General features: G+C 39.7%; 1 protein-coding gene across 4 annotated transcripts in view; it reads right to left on the minus strand.

Annotated features, from left to right (window-relative positions):
• LOC126473263 (integrin alpha-PS1) overlaps positions 1-22,418 on the minus strand; it is a 595,899-nt gene that overhangs the window by 111,819 nt on the left and 461,662 nt on the right. For 2 of the 4 annotated variants that reach the window (XM_050100212.1, XM_050100211.1), the window contains exons 2-4: positions 17,643-17,770; positions 14,071-14,094; positions 903-1,006 (exon numbers count right to left, since the gene is read on the minus strand). In XM_050100212.1, coding sequence (XP_049956169.1) covers positions 903-1,006; positions 14,071-14,094; positions 17,643-17,770 — 256 coding nt within the window. Of the gene's footprint in view, positions 1-902; positions 1,007-14,021; positions 14,095-17,642; positions 17,771-22,418 lie in introns of all 4 variants that reach the window. The other 2 variants (XM_050100214.1, XM_050100213.1) reach the window with 2 other exon arrangements.

Below are 22,418 nucleotides of genomic sequence, written 5' to 3' on the forward strand. Positions count from 1 at the left end.
CCATTCCGCTAGTTCATGACAATGTGGTACTGAAAATACAATGACGTTAGTACATCTTAGTTCATACAGTCGCCTTTTTAATGAAAGCAACAGATCTTGTTTTTCATTTCTTGCGACGTCGTTTGTTCCCGCTAGGAAAACGGCAAAGTCTTTGTTGCTTAATGTGGGAATTTTTTCGTGGCTTATTGCAGTTGCTGTGCAGAATTTCGCACCTGATTTCACCATGGAAGTTAAGTTCACATTGCTTTTATTACGAAAGTCAGTAGCTATGTTTCGCACTTGGCTGTCTGAATATATTTCGATTTTTGTAATTGTTTTGGAGCTACAAAATGTAGGCCTAACTGAGCTGTTTATTTCCTCTTTCTTTTTCACACAAGCCGGTAATCCATCGGAACTACATAAGGTCGGCAGATGTTTGTTTACTAAATTTACGTCGGATTTCTTATTTTTTGCGTCAACGAATTCTTTTGCTCTGGCTTATCTACAAGATCCTTTTGCTTTTCACATGGTTCATGAGCACTATCACTAAACACTGCACTTCCACAATCTGTTTGTGTGCCCATCTTCCGCAGTGGCTGTTAACACCTGTTACTAAAGGTTATCTGTCTTGAGCTGACTGCAGTTCCTAAGAAACATTACAAATTGTATTTCTGTGATTTTTTGTGTAAGACTGAATACTGAACATTACTGTTGATTTGGATGTATGTAACATTACTGTAACAAATGTCTACTTATCTCCAAAAAAGCCTACCCGATGCAAAAAAAATTATTATATTTAAATTTTAAATTATTAAAATTTATAAATTTATCTTTGTTCCAGAAGGTGAAGGAGTTTAAAAAACATCTGTTGTTGTAGGTTAAGTTGTTTGACAGAGGTTGCATTTCTTCGAAGAGATACTTACCATGACTTTCCCACCAGGTCCTTGGCTTCTCACAGTGACTCCAAGCCACTGACCATCTTTGATTTCATCCTTAAGTGGTGGAAAGAGATCGGTTGAATCAATGGCTGCAATCATACAACAACACTGAGGAATACATTTTGAAGGGAACAATGCCATATGCACAACAATTCAGAATATGTGACAGATTCTACAGCTCATCATAATCAACTTGTGTCATCACAGACAAAAAAACATTAACCTGGGATGCATATGGCCCATTCCCAATTGTTATTTTATATGCCTTTAGCTAAATAAAGCATGTTTAATGTTAACATTATTACAATTTCTCAGAAATATTATAATATCCTGAAACAGTGTAAAATTTTCGTAAAATAATTGTTGTTATGCAACAAGAAATTGCAAAAAAAGATATAACTGAATGGAAATAATTTCATAATGACAGAGTACTTTGTAGAACTATTATCACAGAGGACTACAGATATAATTCATTACGACAAACAGTAATAATTTTATATGGCTCACTGCCTTGTGCAATCTTGTGACACAGCTCCAAGTTTGCTACACGTATGTTTTTTTAAGTATCTTCTCAGTTGACGTCATAAGGCTGGTTGGGCACTGTTTCACACTTCACCACTGCAGATGAATCTGAGTTGGTCGTATTGCATAAAACACAAGGATATCCACATCTGTAGTCACGAAATTAACAAAGACACCATGGACTAGTAATCAGACAGACAGTAATCCAAAGATGATCTTTCACAGAAACTAAAGCAAGTAAATACTGGCATAACACACATTTATTTTATGTCAATACAATTCTGAAAATTTTGCAAATGAAAGAGTAAACAGAAAATGAGCAATGGAAACATTAACTGGTTATAAATGATTGGTGTTGGGGGTAGGAGGTAGCATGTCAGATAGAAGAGAACAATGAGCGTGAGAGTGAGTGTGTTTGTGATTCTGTTTAAGAATGTTGTTTAACTGGAAATAAGTGGTTGCTTTTCCTTATTTCTTGTTCACATATTTAGTTGTGATTTAGGAACCCAAACAGTTCACCTTGCTGTATCCTGCTACTAGTGCATGTGAGAGTGAGTGCGCCAAGTGTAGTGTTGCCGTGGGTACTTAAATCAAATGCCAATTGTATCAGTGCAAGCCGGCCATTAGAGGCCTCTTGTAGGAAGCATGCACATTGCATGGTCTCCACTGCACCATCTACTGGTGACTCGTGCATATATACACACAGAGCAGTGCTGATTCACTGGCACTATGTTCTTCAGTTTGTGCTCTCATATCAGTTCTTCTGTGTATCGCTTGCGTTGCACCTTCTGTATGATTCTTTAGTCTTATTGCAAGTGGAGTAACAAGAGGCTTTTTTCCATTATTGCTCTAAGATAGATGAATATAGCTATATTTGTGTTACTTGAATTGGTTTTGTGTACTACTTGGTTACTACACGCCTGGTGATGAGCTTTGGAATGGTTTCCGCATTTACAGGCTTATAGAGCCATTTTGTCGGGTTTACTCATTATGGACACTGTGGAACTGGCAGTGATTGAATAGCTTGTTTTGGCAGTGACCACATTGTTGGCTTCCGTTAACAGACAGGGTACTGTTCCACTGGTCTATCCACCCACTTCTCCTCTGTATGATGATTGAGCTGAGGGTTGGGCAAATCTAGAAAAAAGACAGATAGCATTTTTTGGCTTTCGGTGTGACAGACTGGAATTTATGCAAAGCCTTATTCCTCTCGTGGATTCCACCTAAGGTGTATCAATTACTATGTTAGCTTTACAAGAACCGACAGCTCTTACTTTTGACCAAACGTAGAGTTTATTGTCCAACAACCATCACAAAATAACATATGTCACAGTGGCACGAGTTGAGCTCCACCAATGCCGCAAGAAACTAAACCTGTCATACAGGGCCTGGACAGCCAAATTTCACAGCCTTAGCCATAAGTGTCAATTCATTACTGGTGCCCATAATGACTCGTGAGTAGACTTTATGGTGTGTGATGCAATTATCCGTTTAGCTCTGGACAAGGAAATGCACTAGAAGGCTTTATTTTATGAAAAATCCCCATTGGCAGAAGTTTTGCAAGTAGCACAATCTTTTGAAGTTTTTCGGGCAGTGGGTGGCCAAACTGAAGAGTGGGGCAATGCGGCAGTACTGTCACGAGATGTGTCCACTAGGACAACAGCTAACTTGCATGAGGAAGTGGCAGTAGCAGCAGTAAACATGCAGGCCCAGTGCTGAGCACACCAAGACTGCCCCAAACAGTCATGACTGCCACAACACCACTGTCAGCATTCTCTGTTCCTGTCTTGTCCTTTCTGTTTTTTCCACCATGAACATTCGGCATGCCCTAAGCACTGGGCTACTTGTAATTCTTGCCAGAAGACAGGTCACATCATCTCTGTGTGTCGTTCAGTGAATGTTGCTCAGGATATGGACATAAACAGTGTGACTCTAATGCTTGTTACTTCTCCTGTGTTGTTTATCAAGTTAAGTGTTTATTGCCAAGTGGTCCAGCTACAGGTAGACACCAGCGCTGCAGCAACATTATCGAATTTCAAACCTACATGAGTTTAGACTCGCTGCCATTGACACCAGTCATGCGAAAGCTGGTCAGTTATAACAAACAGAACATTGAGTTGTTGGGACAACTTATGGCATCTACCTCTTACATGTCAGTGGTTCATTCCATTACATCTTTAGTAGTTCTGATACCGGTGTTGAGAACTTGTTCAGGACAGATGTATTTCAGGCATTTGGATTTTTCTATCACTGATGCAGTTCACCTTGTGTCCCATCTGGTACTATATTCTCAACTGGAAACACTGTGTGAGGAGGTTTCAGACTTTTTTTCAGAAGGTGTAGGGTATGCTACAAATTTTTCTGCTCAGATTTCTTTGAAATTTTTGGCTCAGTCTCATTTTTGCTGTGCATGTCCTACTCCTGTCACCCTGGAAGATCACATGAAAGCAGAACTGAACAGACTTCAATCTGTAGGGATAACAGACTTCAATCTGTAGGGATATTGGAACCTCTTACGGCTATTGAACGGTCATCTCCACATGTTGTAGTTTGGAAGCTGTCAGGGAAACATCACCTCTGTGATCACTTCACTACTACTGTCAATGCAAAGAGCCTCGGCAAGTTTCGATTTTGAATATTGCTTTTGGTTTCTATCAATATTCATGTCTTCCTTTTGGTGAGACTAGTGGTCCTGGTATTTTCCAATGATTTTTAGAGCAACTGACTATGTCTATCCCAGGTTACATTAATTATTCCATGGCCAAACACTTGAAAAATTTGCATACTTTGATTTCTGTCTTACAGTCTGCAGACTTATGGTGTAACCTTGCAAAATCACAGTTTTTTCGACTTTCTATTGTTTATTTGCACTTGGAGGTCTCACAGAATGGGTTCACCCTCTGCCAGACCACATCTCTCCCATTACACCTATGCCTCATCCCTTGTTCATGAAGGAGCTTCAGACCTTCCTAGAGATGATACCCAACTAACACAAATTCCTGCTGGGGGCAGCCATATTGTCCCACTTGTTGCATGCCCTGTTATGCTCGAGCCTGGATTGTGAACATGCTTTTCAAATGTTGAAATCTGAACTACTATCGGCCCCTTGTTAAGCTATGTTCTCTCAGGACCAGCAAATAGTTTTGGTGACTTACACCTCACAGTACGGCCTCAGTACAGTTCTAGTGCACCGATATGTCGATGACTCTGAGTGACCTGTCGCTTTCGCCTCTAAACCTCACACTTCAGTCTAGCAGCATTACTCTCATGTGGAAAAACCGGCTCTTGCCATAGTCTATGCTCTCCAGAAGTGTCACTTTTTTGTACGGCTCCAAGTTTCACTGGTTAACCCTCGCACTTCCTTGCCTGACAAGACAGAACAATGCCAGCAATACTGGGTGCTGTTCTTGTCTCACTACCATCGCAAAATACAATTTGGACTATGTCCAAACATTCCAATTGGACGCCTTGCCCTGCCTTTCTGTGGGTTCTGATCCTGACTTTGATCTTCAGAATTGCTTTGCTTTCATCTTGATACTGAAATGCAGGCCATGGTGAACAGTTTCTCGATTACAAACTCGCACTTAGCAGCTGCTGTTGCTGTCAACCCAGTTTTCTGCCAGGTGATTTACTTTGTTCAACAGAGCTGGCCAGATAAACCGCTGGGTTGGGCTTCAGACCACCTGCACAACTATTTTTCCTTATGGTATCACCTCTCTGCTTTTGACGGTGTTCTGCTTTTGTCCATGGAAGACCTCTCTCCAGAGTAGTCATTTCTTCTGCACTGTAGTTCAAGGTTTTATGCCTTCTCCACCAGGGCCATTGAGTTTTGTGCAGTAAACTGATAGCAAGGATACGTGCTTTTTGGCCAGGCATCAGTGGCAAAATGGTCCATTTTTTCACTGCTTGTGAGCAGTATGCCCAACAAAAAGCAGTTCCCAGGCCATCTTTGTCTCCCTGGCCCACTCTACGCCCACATTCATGTAGACTTCATGGGTCCGTTCTTGAATTCCTGTTCGCTTTTGGTTGTAGATGCATTTTCCCAATTTCCTTACATTCTCCGGTGTGCATCAACATTGGCTGGAGTCACAGTTCATATGCTTTTGAGGGTTTTCTGCTATGGAGGGGTTGCCTTGTACCTCAGTTTCTGATAATAGGCTCCATTTCATTTCTCACGTCTCGAATTGTTTTGATGCCATCAAGGCATTCATCACATTACAGCTCTGCCATTCTGACAAGGTGGAATGACTAGTGCATATGATCAAGTCCTAAATGAAAAAGTTTGTTGTGGATTCTTTGCCAAATGATGCCCTTCTCTGTTTTCTGAGCACCCATCATTTCATGCCTATGGGGGAGTGGAGCCTGACTGAATTGCTTCACGGCCAGCAGCCACGCACGATCCTCCACTTTCTGCGGCCTGCACCCACACCTGCCACGGTCGGGTTCATGCAGCAGCTTCACGTCTGGACCACCAATGTGAGTGAGACAGTTTGGTGGCTGGCCCAAGTTGATACTGGTCACTGTTGTCCATAGCCGGGGATGCAATCTCTGTGGTGTCTGTATGGCCGACTTTTTGACAAAGTCCTTGTTGGTCAAAAGCTCAATTTTCGACAATCTTTTTGTTGTGTCTATCTGCAAATCAGCATCTCTGCTATATGGTGAGTAGCAGCTATCATTTTTATAATTGTTACATGTATGATTACATTAAATTAAGTAAAGTAAGGAATATCCAGTACCTTACAATGTACTAATGAAAACAATGCTTTCAAGAAACTTTGAGTTAGATTGTTTTTGTAAAATATGTAAAATAACATTACAGTGTGAACAAAAAAATTTTTTTTCAAATGTGCACATCATACTTATATAGCCAAACCATGCTGGAACACTTCACACCACAAAAAATCAGTAAAAAGGCCTTAAACAATATAGGCATGAATGACATATTTCATTATTGTATGATGTCAACCCTGTGTAAATAAGTCATTTCTACTTGACTTCTTTAACTGAAAATTACAATATTATTATGCAACAAGTTGTATATACTTCAACTCCCAATGGAATCAGTAATTCTTTGAAAAGTGATCCCTGTTCAGCACAGAAAAGTGCTGTACAGGGTGCTCCAGACCAAACAGGAGTAAGTCAAGGATGTTAATAAGTAGATGCTCCTTTTTTGTCACAAATATTTTTAATATTATTTTTAATAGAGGTTTTTCCCCACCAGTATTTCAAATTATTTTATGCCCTGAATGAAAACAAAACTCAAGTGTAATTTTCACATTGTTGAAACTGAAGCTAAAACTGTCCTAATTTTTTTAATTTTAAATCAACATTAAAAAAAAACATTTAAATCATAAAATTCTACAACATATATAAGGATGTGCGAAAATCAGAAAATTTGGCAAGGTTTGGAAGAAACAAAATCAAATCTACATTTACTATTGTACTCTGGTGCTCTCCTACAATTTGCACATGTCTCTTGACACACAGTTACGACCATTTTATTCTTTCTTTTATTACAGCTCCTGCCAATCTGTGTATTTTCTCCACCTCATTTTCTGAAGCAGGAGCTCGTGATTCTGTAAACTAGAGGTTACTTTTAACCCTGCCAGTTTTTCTGATTTCAGTCAGTACATAACCAAGTAGAGCTCATAGCTTTAGTTTTCACTTGTATTTTATTTTTCATATCATGAACTATGTCATTCACATTAACGATATATTTAACTTGTTGCTTTAGCTGTCTCAAAACAAATCAGTAATTACTCAAGTTGATCTTTAATACATGCATGCTCAGTGGCAATTATAATATTTTATTCATAATATATTTATCTGATTTTAGTTTACATCAATCATCTGTGAAAAGCCATTAAATTTTTAATGTCAGAAAAAACACTCTCACAAGCATTAAATAAAACATCACTGAAAAATATATGTCCAAAATGTCTGTGCAAGAAGAAAAAGGAAACAGTTCAAAAAGTGGAAAAATGCAAAACAATTCATCTCAGCTTTTAAGCAGCTTTGCTTTCTTTAACCCAGTATTTTGAGCACAAACATTCATAATAAACAAACCACTCAGCATCACACACAGCTGTATCTACACTACAAACCATGATGCAAATTCAGCCAGACATTTCACTACATACCAAACCACACTCTTAAAACACAACAGCTGTATTTCTTTAAGCCCACACAGTGCTGAAAATTCACATGCTCCACATCTTGCCATCCATCACAACTGTTGCAGCTTTTAAATTCCATCTGAAAACTGTCATCAAAATTGTGTCTCCTTTAATGAATATACATTCCCAGATCAACATTTGGGCAGAATGCAAAGGGCAGGACAAGGAAATGGACACACAGGTGTGAAGGACTTACTACACAGAAGAGTAGACTTGTTCATACTACTGAAATTATGTTAGTGCGCACCAGAAAGGAAAATTATAAGTACTAGTCCAAAGAAACGGTAAGTGCACAACTCAATGAAAGTGTTCATTATTTGGAAAGTCCAACAGTTATAACTGCTTCTGAATACAAATGGTAAATAAAGCAATGTAATATTTCATTATCCCCAAGCATCTTTTTAAAAGAGGTGAGACATTAAGGGTAGTTTGCCTTATCAACCTCTTGCAGGTATTAGACTCCTACATATAAAGCTCAAATGTTATCTGCCTTAGTAATTGGGAAAGAACTCGTACAGATACCAATTATTAAATAACAGATGAGGCACAAATTTGTAATAACAGCACCTAGCACCAAACATTTCACTTATTCCCAATAATATTCCCTTTGTCTCCTATGCTATCTCATATTAAAAGCTACCAAAGCCCTCTAAAATATTAGGCCTCTACTGCAGACGTTACTGTTAAAATTTTTCTGTGATGTTATTTTAATGATTATTAGCTGTGTTATGTGGTATGTTAATATGCTGGAAAGTGCTAAGAGAAGAAAACAGCTTGACCACATGAACAACACTGTCAGTTCCCAAGCAGCGTGTGTGTGTGTGTGTGTGTGTGTGTGTGTGTGTGTGTGTGTGTGTGTGAATGAATATGTTCTTTAGTTTGTTAATTTTCATTATCTCCGATATGAAGAGCTTATACATGTTAACCATAACCTCTCGAGTTCCAGTCAATAGTATTATTTTAGTGATATCGTTAACAAAAAATATAGACTAAACTTCTTTATTCCTAAAATCCATTTTATGAAATATAAGGTACAAGTATCAAATCTCAGGTATAGATGTAACTATGTGATGGAAAGCAAACTAATTTTGTTGTTACATTCATTGTTATACAGCCTTCTCAATATTTTTTTTCAATTAAATAAAATTTATTCACTATATTGATTGCCATTATTGCTTCTTTATTTTAATTCTGATATTTACCTTAGTGTTTATAAGTAGTTTTGAGTTTTTTTAATGGATGAGGGATGTTCAAAAGAAAAGTTATGACACATCACTTTGGGTATAACTGAAGTCTTTATTCAAAAGTAATAACCAGAGGCTTGACTATCTCACTGTTTCACAAGCTGAAGGATTCCCTGTTCCCTTACTTCTTGTGGCTGTGACAGGAGCCAGTCCTCCACGGTGTCCTTCACTTCCTTGTCCAAGTTGTAGCACTTCCCTTTGAGATGCTTTTTTTAGTGGACCAAATACATAGAAGTTGCATGCTGAGGCTTTAGGGCAGATGCTCAAGCCGCTCCCACTTGAACTTGGCCATTTGTGTGACCTTGGAGATGTCTGGATGTGCATTATCATGGATTAGAAACACTTCCTTCATGAGCAGCAGAGACCATTTGCTCTTGATGGACTCGCATAGGTTGCCGAGTGACACGTCACTGTCAATGGTTTTTCCATGCCTGTATCTGATCTTGGACATGTAAAAATACAGAGAACATTACCTTGCCTGCTGAAGACACAGCTTTGAATTTTTTAGGGGGAGGTGACGATGCATGCTTCCATTGCATGTGTGTCCCTAGTTGTCTCACTACTGTCAACCAGTTTGGTTGTTAAAAAATTTTGTACCTTGTCATTTGAACATTCCTTGTACACCTACCTCTTACTTTGCCTGTTTATTTCTGATGAATTAAATATCAATTTTTAAATTATTTTTATATTATTTATTTATTCATTGCACACAACTAATGAGTTTGTTTTAAACTATCTAGTACTCTAATTATTTTCATCCTCATATCAATTCATCTGTTTGCAATGTTTCTTCATATATTCTTCAAATCCACTCTATGTTTTGTTTGGGGAGTTTAGCAGAATTTTTTGTTATTAATTATAATTCTAAATTTTGATTTATGTTGTATGATTAATTCAAGAATGCCAAATGTTTAAGCCTCTGTTAATTTTTTGGTGTGATTTTTCATTAGAAAGACAAGTTTTAGAATTCTCTTTGTGAGCCTGTTCTTATTCATACCATCTATGTGACTATAAAGCTGTAGTCACCATATCCAGAGAGTATCTATGACTCTTTCTGTAATTTGATAAATTCTGTGCAATTTGTTTTTCATTCAGTTTCCATTTCTGCACTCTGATCCTAAAATTTTCCTGAAGAGTTTCCTTTTCTGTTTCCTACTTGAGACATTCCAGCAATTTTTTATAGTTTCAGATGAATAAAGAGCTTCTGTTGTGAAAACTCTAAAACAGTGCTTTAATTTTGTCTCATTGTTTTTACTTGTCATCTCTGTATGTGCTGATATTCTTGTTGGGTCTACAATTATATCATGCGATCATCTACATACAATATTTCCATGGTGCATCTGGCTGCCATGTTCAGGTGAGTATGCTGTTTACTAATCTTGCAGAAACTGATTCACACAGTGAGCAGTGGCCCTTTTATATGCCACAGACCAACAACAGTGTGTATGCGAGAAATTGTCTCTGATATCCACTAAGACATGTGAAGGTAGAGTGCCCTAGTAGTGAACACTGGCAAAGTCTATGAGCCACTCTGTCGATATATTTTGCGGCCATTGTATTTTAATGTCAGATAAAGGATGCTTCCAAAAATTACTTAAACAGTAATCCTTGTCTCTATTTATAATGTTATCTGCCAGTCTAATTTCAATGGATTCTTTTAAAACACCGTCCCTAAAGTGAGACGCAGGGGCAACTGTGTGTGTCATATTATATGACATTCTGTGTTCCTCAGTATGACTGATCTGCCTTTGCAGATTTCTCAGGCTGTGGCAATAGTACAAATAGTTTGGCCAATTACATTCTCCCACTACGGCTATGGATGTGGTAAACACTGGACTTCCTCAATTCTAGGTCATCTTTTACTGGCCCAAGGAGTTCCCTATGTTGGCTGGTGAACAAAATAAACTTTCAGTATTGTATATTTTCAAAATGTGTCCTATCGTTGAAGCTATGTCGCCAGCGTATAGTAGAGAAGGCACTGATATACATGTGTCTACTAGTGATTCCAATGGAGATCAAAACTCAAAATCATGACAGATCTATTTTTCTGTGTAGCCATTCTGCTTGAACAAGAGCTTAAAGTGTCCCAGCTCTTCTGTGAAGCTTTCTGCATCTGAGGTGGAGGACAGCCTCTCTGCCAACATCCACAGGATCCCCACACACTGATACAGTGGATGACAACTCGTTGCATGTAGATACCAGTCCTTATGCATCAGTTTCCAATAAAGAGTGACAGTGTCCTTTCTGTAGTTTAATCTATCCAGAAAAGGAAGCTTTCCATCCTTTTCGAACTCTGTTATGAACCTGATGCTAGAATGAAGGTTTTTAAAATGATTCAGCAAACGGTTCATGTGGCCACATCATAAACATATCACTGACATACATTCAAAAACAGGCAGGCCCTGTCCATCAAATCTTCCATAAATAAATTGGTTACTCTGGGGACTAATAGACTTCCCAGAGCCACTCCATCAATTTGTTCTCAACAGAGGTAAAAAAGATGAAAAACATCCTTTTCTACATGTACTGATCTACAGAAAGGACAATGGGACTCTGGGAAACAGTGTTTCCCAATAATAGAGGCACATAGACTGATATCTACATTCAATGACTTGTTATCCACCATATCAATGAAAGGGAATCCTGCTGATGGCAAAAGGGCTTTTACTCCATCTCAGCTGCAGTAAGCTTGACACAAGTGCTCGAACACTGTAAGCCCGTCTTCATGCACAATGGATACACAGACAAACAATCATGCCTTCGAGTTTGGACTTTCACAGGAACCAGTAAAAAAGCATGTAGATCAGTGGCTTTCCTACCACATACTGGAGGAATATCTTCAAAGGTATGACAGATTTTAAAAAGATGTAATGTCAAAAGTGTACATCATCTGCCAGCCCAGATAAGAGAGCTCCTTGGCTTAGCAAAAGATGATTTATGATTGAGGATCACCAGTGTTTACCAAATCCCTTGCCATTGTGGGAAAACATTCATTGTCCAAACTATTTGCACAATTCACATCAGATTTATTGAGAACCATCACCACACACAACTGTTGCAGCCTGAGAAATCTGGGGTGATGGAGTACTGTCTTACTGGTGGACACAATGTCATATGACAAGACATTAATGGTTGACCCTGTGTCTCACTATAGGGGCTGTGTTTCAAAAGAATCCATCAGTGTTAAACTGGCAGGCAACATTACAAATTGTGACAGGTGTAACCATTTAACTAAAATCTGGTACCCTCTTTTACCTGACTTTGAAAAATAACAGTAACTGATTCATCCAGAAGAATGTAGCAACAGTGGTACTCAATACTGATTCATCATTTTTGCCAGGTATCTCCACTGGGGTACCATATGTTTACTTGCATCAGGGGCAGCAGTGAGGATTTTTGGTGCATGTGGTGTTTGTGTTCCATGCTATTTTAAAGGGGCTGTTGCTCATGGTATGAATAAGTTCTGGTGAGATTAGCAAACGTCACTCTCACCTGAAGATGATAGCCAGATGGACTGTGGAAATATTGTGTCTAGATCCAGAATGAGATTTTCACTCTGCAGCGGAGTGTGCGCTGATATGAAACTTCCTGGCGGATTAAAAAAGTTTGGAAGGTAAGAGACGAGGTACTGGCAGAAGTAAAGTTGTGAAGACGGGGCATGAATCGTGCTTGGGTAGCTCAGTTGGTAGAGCACTTGCCCGCGAAAGGCAAAGGTCCCGAGTTCGAGTCTCAGTCCGGCACACAGTTTTAATCTGCCAGGAAGTTTCATTGTGTCTAGATGACTGCATGGTGTGGCTGCAGACTGAACAAGAATATCATCAGTTGATACGCCAGGAAAGTCTACATAGTCACATCTCTGTAGGTGCTTCAGACAAATGAATATTGTTTATTTCTTACTATCTTTAATGTTTGTATCTGCCCTGCTCCATCATACACAATTCTGCTTTTGGTAATAGTATTACTCTCTCCTATTTAGTTTAATTATTCACTTCTCATATGTTTCATGAATAAATCAATCAAGTTCAATGGCTGGATATAGCCAACAAAAGATTTTATCATATGGACACATTAAAGATTGAAACTGAGAAAGATATACTTTCGCCACTGATATCTACAGAAAGTGTGTCCAAAATCTTTCAATTCTACTAGGATTCGGACTTTTTGGCTGATTTATATGTGATTTTTGTTTGTTTAGCATTGACTTTTGTGTATTACGGGAAGGAAATAAACTAAGAAATTAAAAAATTCCGGAAATGCTGAAGGAAAGAAAAGATCTTAACAAATAATATCATATCAAATCTTTTTTAAAAACCAATTGGTAACTATACAGCCAAAAGCAATAAGACAGAAGATAATTCCCAGGCTATGTGGAAAAGCACAGCTATGAGGAAAACATTTAACCCACCTCTGCTTTTTTTATATAAACATTTAGCATTGCCATTATAGTTCAGTTCAAAGTTTGATTAATCTTGGAAGTGCATAGTACCTAAGTTGTAGAAGAAGTAAATTGTATAATCTGTTTAGGTATTTGTGTATAAATTTTACACAGACTTTAGGGTACTAATTTAAAATGCTTCAATGTTATTTTTATTGTTTCCGCATCTCAGTGTTTGATTACCTTATTTTAGAGATTTTTGATATCTTGGAGATTTGTAATGCATAATTCACAGTGCAAGAAAAATCGCTGATTGTATTTTAAACTTACAATAATTATGGTCAGGAAATATGGAGAAATACCCTGCTTTTCAAAATAAGTGTGATAATGTATGTGTGCAACTTGTGACAGAAATAGTATTCTTTCTTTTTCTTAGCAATAATAAAGAACAAAGTAATTTCTTATGACGTAGTATGTTGAATACTGAAGAGATTGTTGATCCACAACATCAATGGGAAAGGGAGCAGTATATAAAAAAATTTTAATTTCTGAGACGTGGTACCCACACCCACATATCATCTCGTTAACATGCGCACACCACTGTTTCCCAGCAGTTCTTTACTGAAACACACAGACACACGCACACATACATACAAATCATTTCCTTTTATTCTTTCTTGATTTAAATAACAACAATCATGTGACAGTGAAAGACAAGAAGTTAGTCATTCCCATGCAGCATGCAGCATTAGTCACTCATGCAAAGCGAAGTGCAAGAGCAACCAACCTCCGAGCAATGAGAAGGGGAACACAGGGGGAGGTAGGCAACCACTTACACGAGTCATACTGCCCATCTGAGTCTGCAAACCACACGGCCAAAACAAAAAAGAAAACAAAAAATACAAAAGGTTGATAAATGAGATAAAAAATGGCATCCAACATCTATTGCATATCTAAACAAACAATTCTGAATAACATGGTAAAATAAACAATATTAATCTAGACTACACTAATACAGGTCAGGAAACATTTAATAATATAAACTATGAATGGCCTTTCCACCACATACATATAAACTACTCTGTTGTTTCAGAGATTTCAGACTGCATCAGTTTCAAGATGATTTGCATACTGACAAATATGTTTTCTATAGGTATATGGATCTGACACCAGAAAACACATTCTGCAAGCTGCAATGTCTTTCCCCACTAAAAGAAACATCTTTAACTCACTATAAGGTGTACAAAAGTTATTTTATGCAACTGTCTCTAGTCCTCATAACTTCAAACAAAATCTATAAGTCTGCACCAACTGTTTGCGGAGTCTTTTTCATGTCATTCTAAAAACAGAATTTATTACTGTACGGAATGTATAACATTTGGGCCAAATAAATAATTGATATGTACACAATGAATTATCAGTCCACAATGGGTGTTGAATTACTCAAATGCCGGACAGCACAAATGACTTATCTTTAAAAAAATTAAAACGTCCAATAAGCAGTCTGAAAAGCACAGAGACTAAGGAGAAAGTGTAACACTACAAAGAAATTATCATAATGACACATACCAACAATTGCTAACAAATACTCAGGCACTAAATGCAATCTATAAACACTTATGCAACTACAATTATTAACATATAGTACACGATCAGCAACTCAAGAGAACACACAATGAAGAACAAAAGCATTCAGGTATCTATTTTGAATGGAAGTGTTGCTGTATATCCTTTTCACCTGTACAGCTAATATCAAATATGTACGACAGAACAGTTTCTTAAATAAAATTAGAAACTACATACACAGACCACATACACATCTAATGACAACAATGCTAGATTATCTTAGGATGTTCTAGAGCCTACATGACATACCTCATCACCATGTGCAGTAGAGTGTGCCACTTTACTTACTGAAATGAAGCAAAGCAATACTTTTTGTTGCTTGATGAACACAACCAAACCAATTAAAATATGTACACCATTCTCATTGGTCAACATCCACATTATGGTAAATCAAAAGTAAACGTAACAGAAAAGTGTTCATACTCCTTATTTAATTTTTTTCCCCCTCCAGTCCATTCAGAAAAATATCAGAATCTATGTTCTGTGATTAAATGCCTGACTTTCAGTATGGTAATTTATTTGCATTTTTCAAAGATATGTTGTGCTAAATAACTCAAAGATGACAGTCCCACTGACTGTAGGTCAAACAACATTAGTTCTCTCTTCAGCAAGATGAGTAAAGTATTGTTTTACAACTAACAGAATAGATGGTATCTGCAACATGTAACCATTACTTTCTAATGATGTATGTGAATGACGGTACTACAGATTACTTGAAAGAAATAAACCAGAAAATATAACAACCAATAAACCCATCTGAACATTCCTCGTACTACTGAGAGCAGCTGTTCAGTCATCTCTACTTCACACTGTTTGTATCAGAAAAGGTTGCAGCCAGTCAATCTCACATCATTCAGTTTGTACCAGTGTGTTGCTGAGCTGTGCCTGGACATTTGCCAATGGCGATTACCTACAGAATGTGGAGAAAACAAGGACTGTGGGTAGTGCATACATTCTTCACAGAAACTGGGTACAAGAGAGAGAGAGGGAGGGAGGGAGAGAAAGAGAGAGGGGGGGAGGGAGAGAGAGGAGGGGGAGAGAGGGGGAGGGAGAAAGAGGAGGGGAGAGAGGGGGGGAAGAGAGAGGAAGAGAGAGAGGGGGGGGGGGGAGGGAGGGTATACCAGAATACACCATCATAACTTTTCGAAGCAGTCTCAAAGAAATGATCAAAAGTGCTTCTCCAAAGTAACAGAACATCTCATCTTCTCACATGGTCAGTAAAACACAAGTATTTCTTGAAGAAGATCAACTTCATAGCCAAAATGTGGCAACATGCTATTTCTCTCTTTTCCCAAAAACAAATAAACAAAATTATGAACATAGTTTTCAACCTCTGGAAGCAGCTATCCCTGACTATGATATTCTCCAGAAAAAATGCAGCAGGGTGTACTATCATGGAGTCTTCATTCAGTGGTTCAAAAGGTGTAACATGTCCCACATTTTAAAGAAAAAGTTTTTGGAAAAGCAGGATTTGCCAGTATTCCTCAAACTTGAATAAAACGCGTTATTTGATTCCTGGCTGGGGCAGGAGAATTTCTCCGCTCTGGGTCTGGGCATTGTGTTGTCCTCATCACCATTTCATCCCCATCTCTGACATGCAAGTCGCCCAATGTGGCATTGAATGCAAAAAGTACTTCCCCTCAGCGGCCAAACTTCCCCAAATGGGATACTCCTGGCCCACAATGCCGTATGCTCATTTCCATCTGATAGAAGGATAATAAAAAATTCCCTGGACCTCACACATGAATTAGTCAATGCAACAACAAAGGTCATTTGCTAAGAGTTTTAAATATGATGTGCATGTGTCTCCAAATTTACTCCCCCCCCCCCCCTTCCGCAAACTGATTAAGGCAAATGCAATGATATCCACATCGTGTCTCCAGCTGAAACATCTTGTATCAAGATGATGATATAGTCCAGGTGGAGACCCAATATGAACATCATCAACTGCTATGCCAGGACAGTTTACGGAGCCACATCATGCTGTTTCTCTGACAAGGGCACAAAAGATTTCCTTCCCTCTTCTTATCGTATCTGAGCTTCTGATATGACCCTGATGACCAAATCATCACTAGGACTTTCAAGCTTCAATTTATTACCCTCTCCCTTCAGGCCATAGAATGACATTGCATGGTTGTATCTACTGCACATAATGCGTGCCTGCTTTGTGAGGACATCCATGTTGTTCTTTTGTTATCAATCAGAAGAAATGTGAAGTTTTCTCTCAGGTGAATACCGCAACACACACTAACTCGTCTCATTGTTGTGCGTCACAGCAGGAATCGCAAGGTTTTCGGTCAAACAACTTACTGAGCAAAAGAACTTAACACTAATGTAGTGAATTTTACTTTCTTTTATATTGCCAGGTGAGTTCATGTATTGGGTACAAAAAAAAAGAAAAAAAGTTTTGTACTCTCACTAGTATCATTTGCAAGTACTCGTCCCAGAACAGAGTAATTTTTCACTATACGAAATTCAGCTACTGAAGATAAGTGCAGGAGTAGGAGGAAGGATACTGAAATAGGATAACAGCTATTTCGCACAACATGGGAGCGACTAAACTCGATGGTGCCTATGGTAGCTGACGTGTAAACTGGCCAATATCCATGTCGAATCTTTAGCACCCAGACGTAGGTCTCGCGGTGGCCAGTTTATACGCCAGATAACAGCACGCACATCGTAGCTCATTCGTCCACTCCTGTGTCGTGTGAACGGCATCAAGAGGTTCGCCAGTTTGCCGCACAGCATCCCCAGTTGGCGGCGCTAGTGTCGGTGCACTCACTTCTCTTTCCGTCGGTGACGACCTGCTCGCAGTCATCAGAACGGGTGCTGATGGGACACTTGAACAGCGCCCCTGACCGGTTGGTACCTGGCTGAAGGTTTTCTCCCTGAGGCGCCCCCACAAGTATCCTGGAACAGAGGAAGCTTCCCTGACACTGTTGCCGAACATGGAAGAATGAGTTAGTAGAGGGGGAGATGTCATAACATCTTCCCCCCAACACAAAGAAAATACCACTATAAGCGTTTATATTTTTACATACGCCAATTTCTCAAGTTTCAGAAAAGCACTACGGAAACTAAATATCACGGAAATGGCGGGGATTCTAGAAAATTGCAAGGTATGTTTATCACGAGGTACTGTTCAAATGTGTGTGAAATCTTACGGACTTAACTGCTAAGGTCATCAATTCCTAAGCTTACACACTACTTAACCTAAATTATCCTAAGAACGAACACACACACCCATGCCCGAAGGAGGACTCGAACCTCCGCCGGGACCAGCCGCACAGTCCATGACTGCAGCGCCCCTGACCGCTCGGCTAATGCCGCGCTCACGAGGTACTCCTCAGTTGTTTGCCTGGGGGCCTGCCCATGTGGACTTAAGCCTGACTCGAGAGAGAAAAAGACTGTCTTTTCCGAATGTCGGAGAAAAGAAACGGCATTCTCCCATTTACATGCCAGTGTAAACTTGTGTGCACAATTGTACTGCAAGAGCAAATGCTTATAATGGTGAGAGCACACTTCGATTCTGGTTCGTATAAACTTCTAAGTTACCAAAGTAGTAAAATTTTGCGGCTACCAGAATTCTCAAATGCTTTGCATGATGCGTGATGTATTTCTCTGAACTGCAATTTCTTGGAAGTTGTGCGCAGGCGATGTACTAAGCACTGATATAAATAACTTATTATTGTTATATTAATTTTTATCTGTTTCATTATAATTGCTAGGTGTTACCCGTAGCTGCGCTCACAAATCAACGTTTTTGTTATGACGAGGGATGGTGAATAGCAAGCTACTAATTTATAAATGTCTGGGTACGTACGTAACGGTATGTGTGTATGAATAAAATGTATCTAATGCAGGTATACAGGCGCATAATAAATGTGTTTCTATAACTTTGCCTTATATCGAATCTTAGTCCTAATAATGTGTCTCTAGTTCTTTATGACACATGACGTTTTGCATAAGCTCCGACAAATCTGAGATTGCTCCGATGTTGGGCTCGAGTAACTTTCACAGCTAGAGCTTTCTTAAAACTATGCTTTTTCAGTCAGTTCCCGAAGCATATCGTAAAATGAGTCACATCAATATTTTTTTTTTCTCTTGAGGCTTTTTGGACGTAATAATTTAAAATACAGTTCTTAGGTTTACCGCCTGGATTTTATTATTTTGGTTGATTTGGGGGAGGAGACCAAACAGCCAGGTCATCGGTCCCATCGCATTATGGGAGGATGGGGAAGGAAGTCAGCCGTGCCGTTTCAAGGCAACCATTTGCTTGAAGTGTTTTAGGGAAATCACAGAAAACCGTCGTTCTCCAGAATGCAAGTACAGTGTGCCAATCGTTGCACCACTTCGCTCGCTGTTAATTATTGTATCTCCACAATATTTGAGCGTAAAAACTGTCCAGTTTCACCAGATGGTGTAGCAATTGTTTTTAAAATTTCAGAAACCGCGCACACGAGTAAATACTGGATTCGCACTGTGGTAGAATAAATAATCCATAAACACTCCGAGTGGCTCTCTCCGCACATGCGTCATCTTTGTCCCACTCAAAAAAAGGCTCTGAGCACTATGGGACTTAACTTCTGAGGTCATCAGTCCCCTAGAACTTAGAACTACTTAAACCTAACTAACCTAAGGACATCACACACACCCATGCCCGAGGCAGGATTCGAACCTGCAACCGTAGCGGTTGCGCGGTTCCAGACTGTAGCGCCTAGAACCGCTCGGCCAGCGCCGTCCCACTCCAATATGTCAGAATACGAAGCCAGCTCCCTGTCTGACACGGCCTTAACCAACGTACAGCTGACTGTTGTTACACGTGACAGATGTCAACAAACAAATAACTATGTAATCGAAAGGTCAATAACCCACCTGAAGAATATGGTAATAAGCTCACCAGACAAAATATTAGCGAAAACCTTCAAAGAGCGCACGGGTGTGCCCATACGTTGTATGGAATCAGCGAATTAAAGTGGGGCTACATCGAGACCTGACAATGACAGAAAAGAGCCACAGCATACTTACCCTCCTGTTGCCACAAGTAAGTCCCTGCTGTATGAGAAATTTTCTTTCACAAATTCTTAAATGTTCGAACATATATCTTATACTGACTACAATACCAAATACGACAAATTTATGATTACAACATATGCTAGACTACCTCATGAAGAGTGTCTCGACGCTTATTAGTGGACATTAATATGGGTTGTGTCCACTCTTCGCTTTCATGACGACTTTGCTGGGGGCACATTCAATGAGGTATTGAATGTCTGAGGGGGAATTACAGCCCATTCTTCCTGAGGAGCCGAAACCAGAGAAGATAATGTTGGACGCCGGGATTTTGAGGCGAAGTCCATGTTCTAGCTCATCCCAAAGACGTACCACCGAGTAAACCATTGCCTCATAGACGCTGTTTTATGGTTGGTTGATTCGGGGGAGGGGACCAAACAGCGAGGTCATCGGTCCCATAGGATTAGGGAAGGATGGGGAACGAAGTCGGCCTTGCCCTTTCACAGGAACTATTCCGGCATTCACCTGAAGCAGTTTAGGGAAACCACGGAAAACCTAAATCAGGGTGGCCGGATGGCGGTTTGATCCGTCGTCCTCCCGAATGCGAGTCCAGTGCGCTAATCACAGCGTCACCTCGCTCAGTTGCTGCTTTATGACAGGGTGTACTGTCACGGTGATGCAAACAATCATCGAATCCTAACTGTTCCTCCACTCTACGCAGCACACAATGCCGTAAAATGTCTTCACATCATTCCGCATTTAGCGTTTTCTTAAGCGCAATAGGAAAATCACGTCCTAACTACGAAAAACACCCCCAACTGTAACATACCTCCTCCGTACTACACATGAAAGCAAGTAAAATATTCCATACATTCGCCAGACCCAAACTCTTCCATCGGATGCCAAACGGTACAATATGATTCATCACACTTAATCACTAGCTTCCATTCATCCAATGACCAGTGCCGTTGCTCTTTACACCACCTCAAGGATTGCTTAGAATCGACTATGACAATATGTGGCTTATACGGAGCTATTCGACCACTGTGGTCCATTCTTTTTAGCTCCCCCTTTCTGAGACCATTACTCCCGAGTGCAATCAGATATCACCTACTAACCCCTCCCCCGTCCCCATACCACCACCGCCACCACCACCAACATAAGTCATGCTCCAGATCCATATACGAGGGCTGATCAATAAAGAATGATCACTTTTTTTTTCAACATACCTTTACTCACCCTCATAATTTTGATGGTCCTCAAAGTAGTCCCCCACGTATGCGATGCACTTGCCCCAACGTTTCTTCAAATACATGCTGGAAACCATTTTTTGAGGGGTGCTTCAAAATCGCCTCCGCAGCCTTCACCACTGCTTCTAATGATTGATAATGCCTCCCACGAATTTTTGCCCTTCACTTATTATGTGAAACCTTGCTTCTTACCAAATTTCATGAGTCTAGGTCAACGGAAAGTGCCCTATACGTTCCGCTCAGTGAGTTTTCACGTATCAAAATATGTGACATAAAAGACCGTATTGTTTGGCTAAATTGAATTAGAAGCTTAAGATTTTTACACCGCTAAGGGACCACCGATCTTAATATGTGACATAAATTTGAACTTAATATGTCTACTCGTTCCTGAGAAAATCGGCTCTTAATAGTCGCACGGACGGACAGACAGACAACAAAGCGATCTTGTATGGATTTCGTTTTTACAGACCGAGGCACAGAATCCTAAAAACGAGTTAAGTAAGAAAATTGGTATTTGACTTCTCGGTAAACAAAAGGTGTTTCAGTGTTTTTGGAAATTCAACCCCTAAGGAGAGAGTGAAAGAGAAGATAAAAATTTTCATAAGCTAAGCTACTGTTGACTAAATATTGTGTTTTACGACCACTGCAACCTGAATGAGTAGCTGATGTCATCGTACGAAAAATATCCCCGATTTTCAAAGAACCAGCACTGGCTTGAACTAAAGCCTCCATACACGGGGGGTGAACACCTCACCGGGCCGTCGTTCCACTCGACACCTTGCATCATATGAAAAGAAGAAAAATTGCAGCTCGTCGAACCACACACTACGCGTTTCCACTCACCTAGTGCCCAGTTGTATGTTCTTTAGTTCACTGAACTACGTAGCTTTGTCACATTGTGCGCCTTTGCGGGGTATGGCCTACAAATGTCCACTGCATACCATTGCTTTCGCATTTGAAAGCGATTGTCATTGACAAGGCGTATCAATCGCCTCCAGTTCCATTCTACCACCTCTCCACGTCAAACCATCTTACTGCACTGATTCCGTTCAACCAACTGGCACATACACACCACTTTACGTCACCAGTGGAGGGTCACATTACCCCCTCCCCCCTCGTCCACACACACACACACGCACACACACACACACACACACACACACACACACACACACACACACACACACACACACACACACACCAGTCCACACTATCTATACAGCCCCAAAGCGACCAGCGATAGCCCCAAAGCGACCAGCGTGGTCTTTTAAGAGACACGACTAATGATTTATCTG

The sequence above is a fragment of the Schistocerca serialis genome, chromosome 4 (assembly GCF_023864345.2).
Source record: "Schistocerca serialis cubense isolate TAMUIC-IGC-003099 chromosome 4, iqSchSeri2.2, whole genome shotgun sequence".
Lineage (NCBI taxonomy): Eukaryota > Metazoa > Arthropoda > Insecta > Orthoptera > Acrididae > Schistocerca > Schistocerca serialis.